Raw genomic sequence first — 13,594 nt, forward strand, 5'->3', positions numbered from 1 at the left:
CAATGATAGATAAGCTTAAAACTCTTTCTAAGGGAAGCTTGGGTGTTGTGATCTGCATAACTTGAGCAAACACGGTATCCAGAACTTCAATATTTTTACTTGCACCTTCGTCATCCTTGAATTTCATAGTATTTCTCACATCAATTTTTTCTTTTCATCATAGACTTTGAGGGTCATAGTTCCTTCCTCGATATCTATCATGCATCTTCCAGTTTCAAGAAAAGGTCTTCCCAAAATGAGAGGGATTTCCTCATCTTCCGGCATCTCGAGTACCACAAAATCCACCGGGAAAACAAACTTATCAATCTTCACCAGAACATTAGTTGCTATACCATAGGGTCTCTTCATTGAATGATCAACAAACTGCAGTGTCATGCGAGTGTCTTGCACTTCTCCTAACTCCAGTTTTTTGTAAATCGAAAGGGGCATTAGACTAACACTTGCTCCCAAATCGATTAGTGCCTTCTTGAATGATCTATCTCCAATGGTGCAAGGAATAGTGACAGCACCTCTATCTTTTTTCTTCACCGGAATTTTTAGGCCCTGCAAAATAGCACTACAAGTTTCAGTTAGCACAACCGACTCGCCCTCAATCGACCTCTTCTTCGATATGATGTCTTTCATGAATTTGGCATATATCGGCATTTGTTCTAAAGTTTCAGCAAAAGGTATGTTGATCTCGAGCTTCTTGAATAACTCTAAGAACTTCTCAAAAAAAAGTCATTGAGATCTTTCTTCTTTGTTCTCGTAGGGAAAGGAAGAATGATCTTTGGTTTTTGTTTCTCTTGCTGGCTTGCCGGTTTCACCACCACTTCTTCAGCTTGTTTTGGCTCTTCTCTAATCTCTAAATCAACTTCCAACAACCCATCTTCTTCGACCTGTTCGTCAACTTGTTTTTCATTAGCTTTTCCTTTTCTTATGACCACTGCTTTGATGTGAATTTGATCACGTGGATTCAGAACTGTTCCACTAGGAAGCGTGCCAGGTACCTGGGAACTAGAAGCTAACTGTTGAGCTATTTGACCCATATGAATTTCAAGATTTTTTATGGATGCTGTAGTGTTCTTCTGATTATTTCGAGTCTCCTCTTGGAACTGGATGTTGTGAGCTGCCATCTTTTCAATTGCAATCTCCCAATCTGCCTTCTTTGGGACTTGTTGTTGTTGTTGCTGATATTGGTTTTGATATTGGCCTTGTACTTGCTGTTGCACATTCCCTTTCTGATCTCTCCATGCAAAGTTGGGATGAGTCTTCCACCCCATATTGTATGTGTTGGAGTAGAGATTGTTTTGCTTTTAAAACTTGATATCTTCTATCTGCTGTGGTGTTGCAAAGCAATGAACAATATTGTGTGGTCCATTACAAATGTCACACACATCGTTTGATGCCTGTTGCACTTGAGCCACTTTATGAGCACCTATGTTTAGTGCCTTCAACCTTTTCTCCACCTCTGCAGCAATTGCTTCTTCAATTTTTACCTGTTTGTTTGTTTTAAGCTTCAAATCAATTACTGTAGATTTGCTTGACACCCTATCATACAACTCCATATGCTCATTTGAGGAAATTGCTTCAATTATCTTCTTCATATCGGTGGCTATTGCAAAGTTAGCAGAGCCACCAGCTGTTGAGTCAAGGATTTGTCTCGTTTGAATTCGAAGACCATTAACAAACATTTGCATCTGCTCAGTTTCATCCATGTTGTGAGTAGGACAAGCCACTAGAATTCTATTGAATCTTTTAGAGGCATCTCCTAGTGACTCACCCTCCTTCTGCTTGAAATTTAGGATCTCGTATCTTTTTCTCAGTGACACTGATGCAGGAAAATATTCGTGCAAGAATGCTGTTTCCATCTCCTCCCATGTAGTGATATTGCCAGCAGGTAAGGAATAGAACCATTCTTTGGCTTCATCTGCTAAAGTGAATGGGAACATACGAAGCCTTATTGCTTCTTCGTTATGTCCAGGCATTTTAAGCGTTGTGCTCATAGTTAACAACCTTTGGAGATGCTTGTTGGCATCTTCATTCACTCTTCCAGAAAAGGACCGCCTTTCGAGTTGATTAATTGTGTTGGGATGTAGCTGAAATTGTTCTACATTTACCGGTTGGTTAACAATTGTCATACGACCACCCGAAGTGTTGTTTCCACCATAGTCACCGAGAAGTCTCTCCGGTGGTGGTGGATCTGCAGCCATGACCTCAGGAATTGTTTCTGCGTCTGAATCTGAATTCTCTGAGTGCACTGAAACAACTTCCTCCTCCGCTTTTTCTGCTATTTCCAGTTTTTCTCGCTTAGCTTGTCTCAGTCTAGCGTGAAGAGTTCTTTCTGGTTCTGCGTCAAAAGAAAAATCTGCTGAGGCCTTACCTCGCATAAACAAATAAGACAAATATTAGAATTAAATAACAAGATTGTCACAGATAAAATTTTGGTTGGCGAGCAACAAAATTTCAATAGAATAAAAATTAAAATAGGTATTTTGGCAATCCCCGGCAAAGGGCGCCAAAAACTTGATCGGAAAAATAGCAAGTGTACTATTTTTACCGATGTAGTAATAAGGAGTTTTATTCCTAAGTATCGATCTCAGGGATTGCGTAGGAAATACTTATTTTACTTCTGATTCTATTTGAACAAAAACGCAATGGTTTGGTTGGTTTTGGGAATTTATAACAACAAACACAAAAAATATAGTAAAGAATAATTGATTAAGATGAAACATGCTAGGGTGAGTGGTTGAATTAACTAGTTATGAATTCAAGTCAAGATTTCCTCAATACACATGAAACATTCAATTACCTAACCTCAGAATGTTCTTCCTTAAGTCCTTAATGAAGAAACTATTTAACTACCATGTCCATTCAACTAATCATTGGTTTTAATCATAAACAATATCAAGGTTTATGGTGATTTACAAAAGTTCCTAGTCCTAGGTGATGCAATTATAAACCCAATTGTGTGAAAACCCTAACAATCACAATCTTGTTATTGATAGTCATAGATCTAATTGTATTTGTCCGATACAAAAGCATAATAACATCACACAATTGAATTGAAATACGTAACATAGTAATAAGAAAATCCATGGTTCGAATTCATAACATAAGATCAAATCAGGACCACCCCCTAGCATTGGGAGGTTTAGCCTCTCATAGTATTCAAAGAAATCATAGTGTGGAAATTAAACATTACAAAGAATTATGAGATTTTGATCTTCAATGGTTGATGCCCTTGAATCTCGCCGTCTTCAAATCCTCAGTAGTAGCTATATTCTCCAGTGCAATCTTTTTCTCTCGTACATCAAAAAGTTCCCTTCTCTTTCTCTCCAAAATCTTCTAATAGCCTCAGATGGTTTTTTCTCCCAGCAAGAAGTCCAAAATACCCTTAATGAACAGGGCAGATCCACACAACACAAAGTAAAATTTCTCACCCGCGCCCATCAACACGGGCTGTGTGGATTTACACGGGTGCCCGTGTTGCTCTTCAAAAGTTATGTTTTTTAAAGCAAGCTACAGAGGCATCAACACGGGCCGTGTTGATGTACACGGGTGCCCGTGTTAACCCCATGACTCCCCTATTTGAGTGCTCCTTCCTGGCAAATAACACGGGTCGTGTTGATGTATACGGGAGCCCGTGTTGACCTTCTACATCTTCATATTTTGGCCTTCCGGAGCATCCAACACTCAGCTATTAGTCCTTTTGAACCTATGCAACAACCTGCAACACTAACACTACCAAATCGAAGCATAAAAGAGACTTTTTGACACAAACATGTAACAAAATGCAATGCAATAATAAACTAACGAATCATGTTAAATGGCTTTAAAACAACTAAAAACAACCACAAATCTTACCAAAGTGATGAAAATATGCCGGATAAAAGATGGGAATTCAATGGAAATGGTGACCGATCACTCCCCCAAAGAAGTCACTAAGTCGACCCCTTTTCGACTAACTTTTGGCCATTATGCCATTTTACCAGTAGAGATTCACCTATAATCTATAAGGATTCAAAGGCATCATGAAATTCCAACGGAGTCATATTGGAGCACGATGCTGGATGAATTAGTTGATTTAGATGAAGAAAGGTTAAGCGCCTCGGAGTTATTAAAATGGCAGAAGAAGAGAGTAGAGAACTCTTATAACAAGAAGGTGAAAGTCAAAAGTTTTTCTCCTGAAGACTTGGTCTGGAAAGTGATCCATCCAATGGATCGAAAGGATAGGACCTTAGGAAAATGGTCTCCGAAGTGGAAAGGCCCTTTTCAGATTTTGTAAGTATTTTCTAATGGTGCCTATGAAATTGAAGAGCTTAATGAAGACAAGAGGATTTTAAGAGTAAATGGGAAATATTTAAAAAGATATAGATCAGTACTCCAAGAAATAAAAATAAGAGACGAATAGTTATATATAAGTTAATCAAAGCCAATATGGTAAAAAGGCCAAAATGGTTACATTGGATTCGAAAGCCCAAATGGCTAATATTCATTACAATTAAAATTTCTCATTACATTAAAAAAAGACAAAATGGAAAGGAGAAAAATTAGAAAGGAAGGTTGGCCTTGATCTGAAGGTACTTTGCTTTAAGAAGCTCTAGATTTTTCTCACATAAAGATCTCTTTGACCGGAGAAGTTTGAGGTCAGACTCAATTTTTCGAGCCTATTCGACAAACTTCATGCCAAATTCTAAATCTTTATACATTAAGGCATTATCAAGCTCTAAGAGTTGGCTTTTGCTTCTTTCTACATCAGAAATATTTGCCTGAAGTTCTTCTATTTGCTTCCTCCAAGAAGCGTTATCGCGATCATGGCCTTCGATCTTTTCTTTGTTCTTTTGTTTAGTCTGCTCCAACTCCATCGCCTTATTGTGGACTCAATGGCAGCATCTCAGGCAGCTGCCTCAAGACCATACTTCTTCTCGATTTCCCCTATAAGCGGAGGTAACAACTTATGATCTGCGACAACTTGGTCGATCATAGTACCTATCTCCAATATAACATTGGCAACTTCAGAGGAAGTCTACGGAAGTTCGACTTAATTCAGAAGAGCCTTTAAGGTTAATGGGGCAGAAGGATCAGCCAATAGCAGCAGAAACAAGTCGCCTTTGAAGATCTTGTCTTTAATCTTGGAAATCACTTCATCTGCAGGAGTGCTCGAAGATTGATCTTCAGACACCGAAGCAGTGTTAAGGCTTTTTTCAGAGGAACTTTCCCTACATCTTAACATAGCCTTCAAATATTCAAGGGGTTGGCTTCGTTTTAGAATAGCCAGTCTTTTTGCAAAAAGGCCTCAGTACTACTTGTCAAAACTCCGTCCGTCGGAATAACTTCAATAGTTGAAGTGACAAGAGTTTGGTTCTGAACCTGCCCTTCGCCTGTATCAGCCTCCCTCTCTTCAAAGCCTTCATTATCACTAGGGACTGGGATCAGGTTGCCTTCGTTCTCTTCCTCCATAACCGTATCTTCAACGTTGCCACTTTCCCCCTGGGGATGGATTGGTCCTTCTACATTATATAAATATTCTTCAGGATTATCCCCATCTTCAACTAATTCATCTACCCTGTCATACCCTAAATTTTACCCCGCCTAAAGTCATGCATATGTAATTATTCATTCATTTACATGTCATTGTCTGAATTGATGGTCATCTGGGTCGTGAAGATTTCATGTTCCATACATAATTCAGAATTTATAGTCAATTTGCTTGATTTATTTATTTTGAATAATCTTGCATTTTTTTTATATTGTTTATCATTCATTGCATGTCTACAATCATGATTTCCCATTAGGTTTCCAATTTAAAATCACATCATTATGCATTCGTACATATACATTCATACAGTATGTTCATTCATAAATTTGTGTTTCTATACCCTTTTTATATTGTTTAGAGTTGTGTCTATGCTCTTTTTAAAGAAATTTCTAATAGTGGTGCCACAATTTTTTTAGGTCCTTATTTGTGTCATGTCTTTTATTTAAATTCAAGCAAGTTTCAAGCAAGTTTCTTGTGTGCTAATTAGAAGTGGTAGTAATACTTTATGTCTCTTTTTAAGTTCAAAATTAAACCATGGAGTAAGAAGTAATTTTAGTTTTTTTATATATAAATCTAGTTTTTCTAGTATTTCTATAAGAATTGGCATTATCATTTATTTATTTATTTTTGAAAAAAAATCTTTTTATTTTCTTATTACATTTTATAATAGTTGTTTTAGTTTTACAATACTTTTTTTTCATTTTTATATTACAAAGCATTATAAATTACAAAAATTATATTACATTTAAATTTACATTTTGCCTTAAGTTACATATAAGTTATTACAAAGATTAAAAAATTTAGTCACAAAAGCATATTTACAAGAAACAAACACAATACATTAGCATATTTGAAGAGTCCATTTCCACCAACCTTGTCCTTTCTTTGTGATTTTGTGACATATGTAGTCGATACTTTCTCGCTTCATTGGTCATCGTCGCGAATGTGAATTTATGAGATTTGTACGATTTGCTTCATGTTCGAACAGAGAGTGAGATGAGGATTAGAGGGTGAGGCCGAATTGAAATCGTGAGGATTTTGGTTTGTGATGGTGAGGCCGAGTTTGAATCATGGGGAATCTGGTTCGTGAGGATGAAAAAATAGAAACCGTGTGAGAGATCTTGAGCGGCCGTTTCTTTGTTTAGGGCTAGGGTTTTTGTTTTCACTAGATTTGTTTTATGTAATTTTCAGGCGGGTCGGTTGAGATCCAATTGGATCTCCTGACCCGCCTTCCCCATTAAAAGATTGTCCATCCATTTTGGGCTCATTTGTTTTTTTTATTAAAAAATTTAGTTAGTTCAGATATTTGGATTAATGAGTGAATATATTTTCCAACTAGACACTTGTGGCCTGGTGGTTGAGATATCTTCTATTAACATTAGGTCTCTTGATCCATTTATTTTATTTTTCTTTCGTAATTATTTGGTTTAAATTAATTTTTTTATCCCCTATTTAATTAAAAAAATAACATGATTGTTTTATGCTTTATTTCACGTTCAATGTATTAGGTTTTCAACGTGTGACCTTTTTTTTTAGTTTTAATAACTCCTTTTCATTTAAGGTTTTAATTAGACTTTAATAGATTTTATTTTGTTAATAAGGATATTAATGTATATTATTTATTTTATTAGTAAAGAGTAATAAAGTGGGTAGATACAACACCCATTGATTTTTCTTTTTTCCATTAAACCATTTTTTAAGGTCTTATTTTGTTTCTTAATTAGATAAAATATAATAAAAGTGATAGCTATTGTTATAAATAAATAAAAAAATTGATTTAATTAGATATTTATATATTTGTTTGAATAAATGCTTAGAGATTTTCTTCCTTTTATAATTTCTTTTTTTATTAAAAGTTAATTAATTAAATATAAAAAAAAATATTTTGATTTAACTTTCTTCTTATTTTCTAGTTTGTGATTAATTTTTATTTCTCATTTATTTCTCATTTATTTTATTCAATGTCTTGTCATGTGTAGTAGAATATTTTGTAGCTTTTGAATTTTGAAAATTTTGATGTTCCAATTTCTAAAAAAGGTGTTGACTACTTCTCGTTAGTAGTGTATTTTTGTATTATTAGTTTTTTTTCTATCTTTCTTTTAATTTCTCTTTTATTATTATTATACAAATCATGTTTTATTTTAAAAAAATATTAAAACTTTTTTTATATAAAAAAATATAAAAAGAATAAAAAATAATAATAATGAGAGTCATAAAAATGATATTCTTAAAAAACTAATAACAATTATATGTTTTTTTTAATTATTATTTAGAGTTGTTTTTTATAGGTGATTATATTTTTTATTCTTGTTTTATCTTTTATCAAAATAAAGTTTTTTTTATATAAAACATGTATATATAAAAAATAATGACAAAGAAAATTCACAAAAAAAAAATAAATAAGTTTTTTTAATCCTTGTGTTTGTAGTATATTTTCTCGCACCTTGTCATTATTCTTTTATTTTGTGTGTTTATCTTTACTTATATTATTTATTTTTCTTTATCGTATTTTCTTAAATTCCTGAATTGACAAATGTACCCCACCCCTTTTTCTTATTTGCATCTTTTTTTTCTTTTTTGTACCTTTTTTTGTTATTATTTTCTTAGATAGTGCGTTAATCAATTAATTAGATAATAGACACAAAAAAAACAAAATGTAAAATCAATCTTTCAAAACAATAAAGATATTTGATCAACACCAAGCTCCATTTTTAAAATTAAAAAATACTTGGTCAACATCAAGTCTCAATCCACTCTCACTCTCCCAACTTCTCAATTTCCCTTCCACATTCAATCATTAATCAATTTCAATTTCTTCAAACCATTCTCAATTCAAATCAATTCAAATAATTTTTCTAACTAAATTTGAAGAAAAAGATTACCCTGGATGAAATATTCAATCGTAATCCCGAATATAGACCCAAGTTGTAAGAGCTTGCAAGCCATAAGTATTCGTCTTCTCTTCAAAATACTCCAATATTCAAATCTTTTTTCTCATTAAAATCTGAAGAAAAAGATTACCCTGGATGGAATATCCAGTTGTAATCCCGAATATTAGGCTCAAGTTGTAAGAGCTTGCAAGTCATATGTATTCGTCTTCTCTTCAAAACATTTGTAAATATTTAAACCATTTTCTTAATAAAATCCGAAGAAAAAGATTACCCTGGATGGAATATCCAGTCGTAATCCCGAATGCTAGGCTCAAGTCGTAAGAGCTTGCAAGCCATAAGTGTTTGTCTTCCCTCCAAAACATTTGTAAATATTCAAACGTATTTTCTCAATAAAATTGAAAGAAAAAGATTACCTGGGTGAAAGGTCCAGACGTAGTCCCGAGTATTAGATACAAGTTGTAAGAGCTTGTCAGTTATAAATACTCGTCTTTCAAGCCCAAAAATACATCCAACCAATCAAACTCTTTTTTTCGCCGTCGTGCGATTGATCAGAAAAACCTTTTCAAAATGAAAGACATTTTGTTTTAAGGTGATGTAAAGCAATGTTTCGGCCACAATTGTTGAGTTGAGATAAGTGACGTTTTTCCGAATGTTGATTTGTAATTCCATTCGATGTGTGGTATACGTCCGCTCCTCATCTGTTTTGGGTAAAACAATGTTTTCATCGATTAATACAATATAGCTTTTGCTAAAATCGAACAATAAACAAACATTTTTCTACCTAGAACTACGTAAGCCTTGAGTTCTCTATTGAGATACGTAGGAGCAGGATTACGAAATCTTGTCAGGCCCATTAATAAAAAACCTAGGTTTAGTTCCCTTTGTTGCAAAAATCCAAAAGCATGTTCTCTTTTATTTTGATCCTATTATTATTTCCCTCGTAATAACTTGAGAAACCTAACATTTCAAACTAACACTAACGCACACAACTAACCTAATGGTTCCCGTTGAGTACAACGGACGTGAGGGGTGCTAATACCTTCCCCTTGCGTAATCGACTCTCGAACCCTGATTTGGTTGCGACGACCATAATCATTGTCGTTATTTCTTGGGTTTTATCGATATTTCCCCTTTCCTTTTTAGGAATAAATAAAGTTCGGTGGCGACTCTGTTTAGTCCATCATGCGAGCGTGTGATTGCGCCTCGCTTAGTCGTGTTCTCATTTTTTGAGGTGCGACAGATGGCGACCTGCTGGGGATACAACTCCCTAAGTGAGTCAAGCCTAGTTAGGTCGTTTGTGTGCCTTTGTTTGTTTACTTGTGTGGCTTTTCTTTATTGTTTTTGCTATCTTTATTGTCATATTGATAAAATCTGTTGTATTGGTTCCACTATGCTTTGGTACTTTGATACTCTGATTGCAAACCATGTGGGAAAGACTTTTTACCCGAGTCTCAAGTAAAAACATAAGATAGGACGAGGTTGAGTAGTGCGGGTCCGCGAGATGAATTTCTTGTTGGGTCAGTGCGAGAACCTTACTTAGAGTAGATTCTTGAGAGGATGTTGTCGCTCGGCAAGTAAGTTGCCGTAAGCTTCGATATTTTCTTTAGGATCCACGACTCTGAGAACCATTTGTAGAACCTTAATCCGTTATCCAACTAGGAAAAATGGTTGCATAGCATGGGTCTGCGAGTTAAATTTCTCGTTGGATCGATGCGAGAACCTCACTTAGAGTAGATTCTTTAGATGGAGTTGATGCCCGGCAAGTAAGTTGCCGCAGGTAGCAAACTGTCTAATGGATCCCTGACTCTAGGAACTTTTTTTGAAACCTTAGATCATACCTAGTGAGAACCATGTTCTATATGAAGCAATCAGACTTATTTATGCCTTAAGCCTATTGAACTTATACAAAAAAATGGATCACATTCATCCACATACATTGCATCAACATCATAAAATGCAAACTCTTAGTTGTCTCTTATTTGTTTCAGGAATTGAGAACTTGAAAATGACAACTCCAAGGAGAAACACTTTCACACTTAAATACAAGGAACCTAAGCTTGATAGTCTGAAGGGTTTGATCTCTGATTTGACTCTCAGTAAACGTGATGATTTCGGAAAAGACTATGGGAAAATTTTGAGCCTTCTGACTAAGAAAGTTGACAATGGGATTATCAACTCTTTGGCACAATATTATGATCCACCTCTACGTTGTTTCACATTTGTTGATTTCCAACTAGCTCCTACTTTGGAAGAAGTTGAGAGAATTGTGGGTCTCAAATTGAAAGATTTCAATCCATTTCCAAAGCTTGAAGAGGAAGCGGGCCTAAAGAAGATAACTTTAGCCCTAAGTATCAATGTCCCGACTGTTCTAGACAATTGGGTTGAAAAAGGGGGTTTCGAAGGTTTTGCCATGATGTTCTTGGAAGATTTAGCTCTGAAGTTCAAGAAAAAAGGAAATTGGAACGCATTCTATGTTGTATTGGCTTTATTGATCCATGGGATTGTGCTCTTCCCAAACTTTGAAAATTTTGTGGATCAGGTAGCCATAGAAGTCTTTCTCTCTGGCAATCCCGTATCATTTCTCTTAGCTGACATTTACCATGCCCTTCACGCTCGACATGAAAAGAGGGGTGGAACTTTGTTGTGTTGTGCTCCTTTGCTTTATACTTGGTCCATGCAACATATGCCCGAAAAAGGCCTTTTTATGGCAAAGGAACTTAAATCTCCTCAAAGACTAGCTTCTCTCACTGCAAGTTCCATCCGATGGTATATCCGAGAGTGGGAAACCCCAGACATTATTGTCAGCTGTGGGGAATTTTCTAATGTACCGTTGTTAGGTACTAAGGGTTGCATTAATTATAACCATATGTTATCTTGAATGCAACACGGCTACTCCATGGATGGTCCTCCTGACACAAAGGACTTACATCCATTTGTGCTCTTTGACATCCAAGCAAGTAATCCTGATGTAAGAGCGATACGAAAGGCTTGGTTAAAGGTTGTTAGGAAGGGTAAAGAGTTTGGAAAAAAAAACCTTCTCGCCAAAGAACCTTACACCCGATGGGTGAAAGAAAGAGTTGGGGGAATCCATTTGTCATTTGTCTTTAATGCTTCAGCTTTTCCCAAAACTCCTGAGCCCAAGCCTATACTCCCTGAGGACATGGAGAAACTCACTACTAAGGTTAAGGAGCTCGAATTGGAGAATACTGAATTACGGATTCAAATGAACCGAGCTATCTTGGAAAATCAAATTTTGAAGGATGAACGTAAGGGGAAAGCCCAGGAACTTGAGGATAGTAACAAGAGAGCCAGGCTATTGGAAGACCAGAAGGACGATCTTGATCATATCCTTATAGGTTCCACATCAGTAATTCGAACCAGGAAGGAAGAGCTCAAGAAAGCTGAATATAGAATTTGTGAGTTAGGAAGAATGTTGGATAGATCTCTTATGGAAAAGAAAGAAATTAAGCTCGACTTTGAGGCACAAATCTGTGAACTAAGGGACACTCTGAAGAAATACAAGGAAAAGTTGTCTCGCGAGATACTCCAAAAGGAAGAAGCTGAAAGAAACTATCACCATCTCAAGTACCAGTTGGAAGAAGCTAATAGGAGGTTTGCAGTTTTGGAGAGCCAAGAAGGTGATGCAGCCTACTTGCTCCTAAAGAATGATTGTGTGTATTAGAAAAGGCTGTATATAGAGGCTAGAGCAACCTTAGATGAAGATCAACAGGTCATCAATAAACTCCAAGAGCTCTATGTTGAATGGAATGGCAAGTTCCGCAACTTAGCTAGATTTGTTAACCTCAACATGTTGGAACTCCCAGAAAAACTCCAGGAAGCGGATTGGTGTATGTGTCCAAAAAACACGCCTCCTCAAGTTTTCAATTTCGTCAAGTTTTGCAAGAAAATGATTAAGGAGCTCACCACAGATCTTGCTACGATCATAAGAGTTGAGACGGAGCTTAAGTTTACTTGAACTTGAATTTGAATTGTTGGTGTTTAAATCTTTTGTATTTGAATCATTGGTACTTGAAGTTGAATCCCTTTGTATTTGAATTTGCTTTTAATTAATGGAAGTTGTCATTTTGGGCCTCAATTATTACGTGTTATTCTTATTTAATATATTCTAACATTGATGGAATAAATAATAAAGATAACTAAGAGCTTTGCACAAAATGCACCCATAACATACACTCATGTCATTCTTCAAACAAAAAACTCATTTTTGTGTCTTCTTCAATTCCACACTGAGTCCTCAACACCACTACAACACCAAAGCCAGTGCTCGTCAAAGAATGGCAGATCAAGAACAAGAATTGGAGAGAGTAAGCTCAGGACTTGAAGACCTGCGAGGAAACATGGGTCAAGTCATGGAGATACTACAAGTCATTAAGGCCAAGTTGGACACCCAAACGACGGTCGTTTCAAAAATCACCGGTCCTACGATTGAACCCCAACCTACAAGGATAGTGACGACCACTTGGCCAGTCTATGGTTTACCTCCCGGCTTCACACCACCAGTTGAAGGCGCCCCTGGTTTTGTACAATCCACTCAACAGACGGTTCCTCTACCAACTATCAATGAAACTTATCCAGTGGTCCACACGTTTGCACCACCCCTTGTCCATGCACACGTGCAACCTTATTTTGAAGATCAATAACATGCTCCGGATTTTTCAGACGAAGATGATGAAAGGCATGAAGACATAAGAGGAATGAAAGAGAATTTCCAGATTCTTGAGAAAAGGTTAAGGGCTATGGAAGGTGACCAAGTCTTTGGTGATGTTGCTAGGGAGATGTGCTTGGTGTCAGGTCTTGTGATTCCCACAAAATTCAAGACCCCAAATTTTGATAGGTACGAGGGCCACTCATGTCCTAAAATTCACCTTATTATGTACTATCAAAGTGTCGGTGACCTTCGATTACTGCTTCCTCTTCTTGGAAGTTAGTTCGAGAACCGGCGACAGATCCTCTTTGTCAGATTCTATTATGGCGGGGATTTCTATAGGTTTTTGGATTTTGATGGGGCTTATAGGAGGTTTTCGAGCAGCCTGAGTTAAGAATTGGAATGTCACCATAATTAAACATAACAAAAGCAAAAAAGAAATGAGAAAGCAAAAATACACCTTTGTAGGCTTGCTACCTCCCTCAGTCTTTGATTCGACTGGTCTCCTGATGGTGG

The 13,594-nt window shown here is 36.2% G+C and overlaps 1 protein-coding gene across 1 annotated transcript; it reads left to right on the forward strand.

Moving 5' to 3' along the window:
* The first annotated feature begins 10,417 nt into the window (after positions 1 to 10,417).
* Positions 10,418 to 11,290, forward strand: LOC127093951 (uncharacterized). The gene has a single exon (XM_051032838.1). The coding sequence runs from the start codon at positions 10,418 to 10,420 to the stop codon at positions 11,288 to 11,290; it is 873 nt and encodes a 290-aa protein (XP_050888795.1).
* The last annotated feature ends 2,304 nt before the right edge of the window (positions 11,291 to 13,594 follow it).

The sequence above is a fragment of the Lathyrus oleraceus genome, chromosome 6 (genome assembly GCF_024323335.1).
Source record: "Lathyrus oleraceus cultivar Zhongwan6 chromosome 6, CAAS_Psat_ZW6_1.0, whole genome shotgun sequence".
NCBI lineage: Eukaryota > Viridiplantae > Streptophyta > Magnoliopsida > Fabales > Fabaceae > Lathyrus > Lathyrus oleraceus.

Bases quoted from the DNA above. Each gene is read 5' to 3' on its own strand.
- LOC127093951 (XM_051032838.1), top strand. From the start codon at position 10,418: ATGACAACTCCAAGGAGAAACACTTTCACACTTAAATACAAGGAACCT.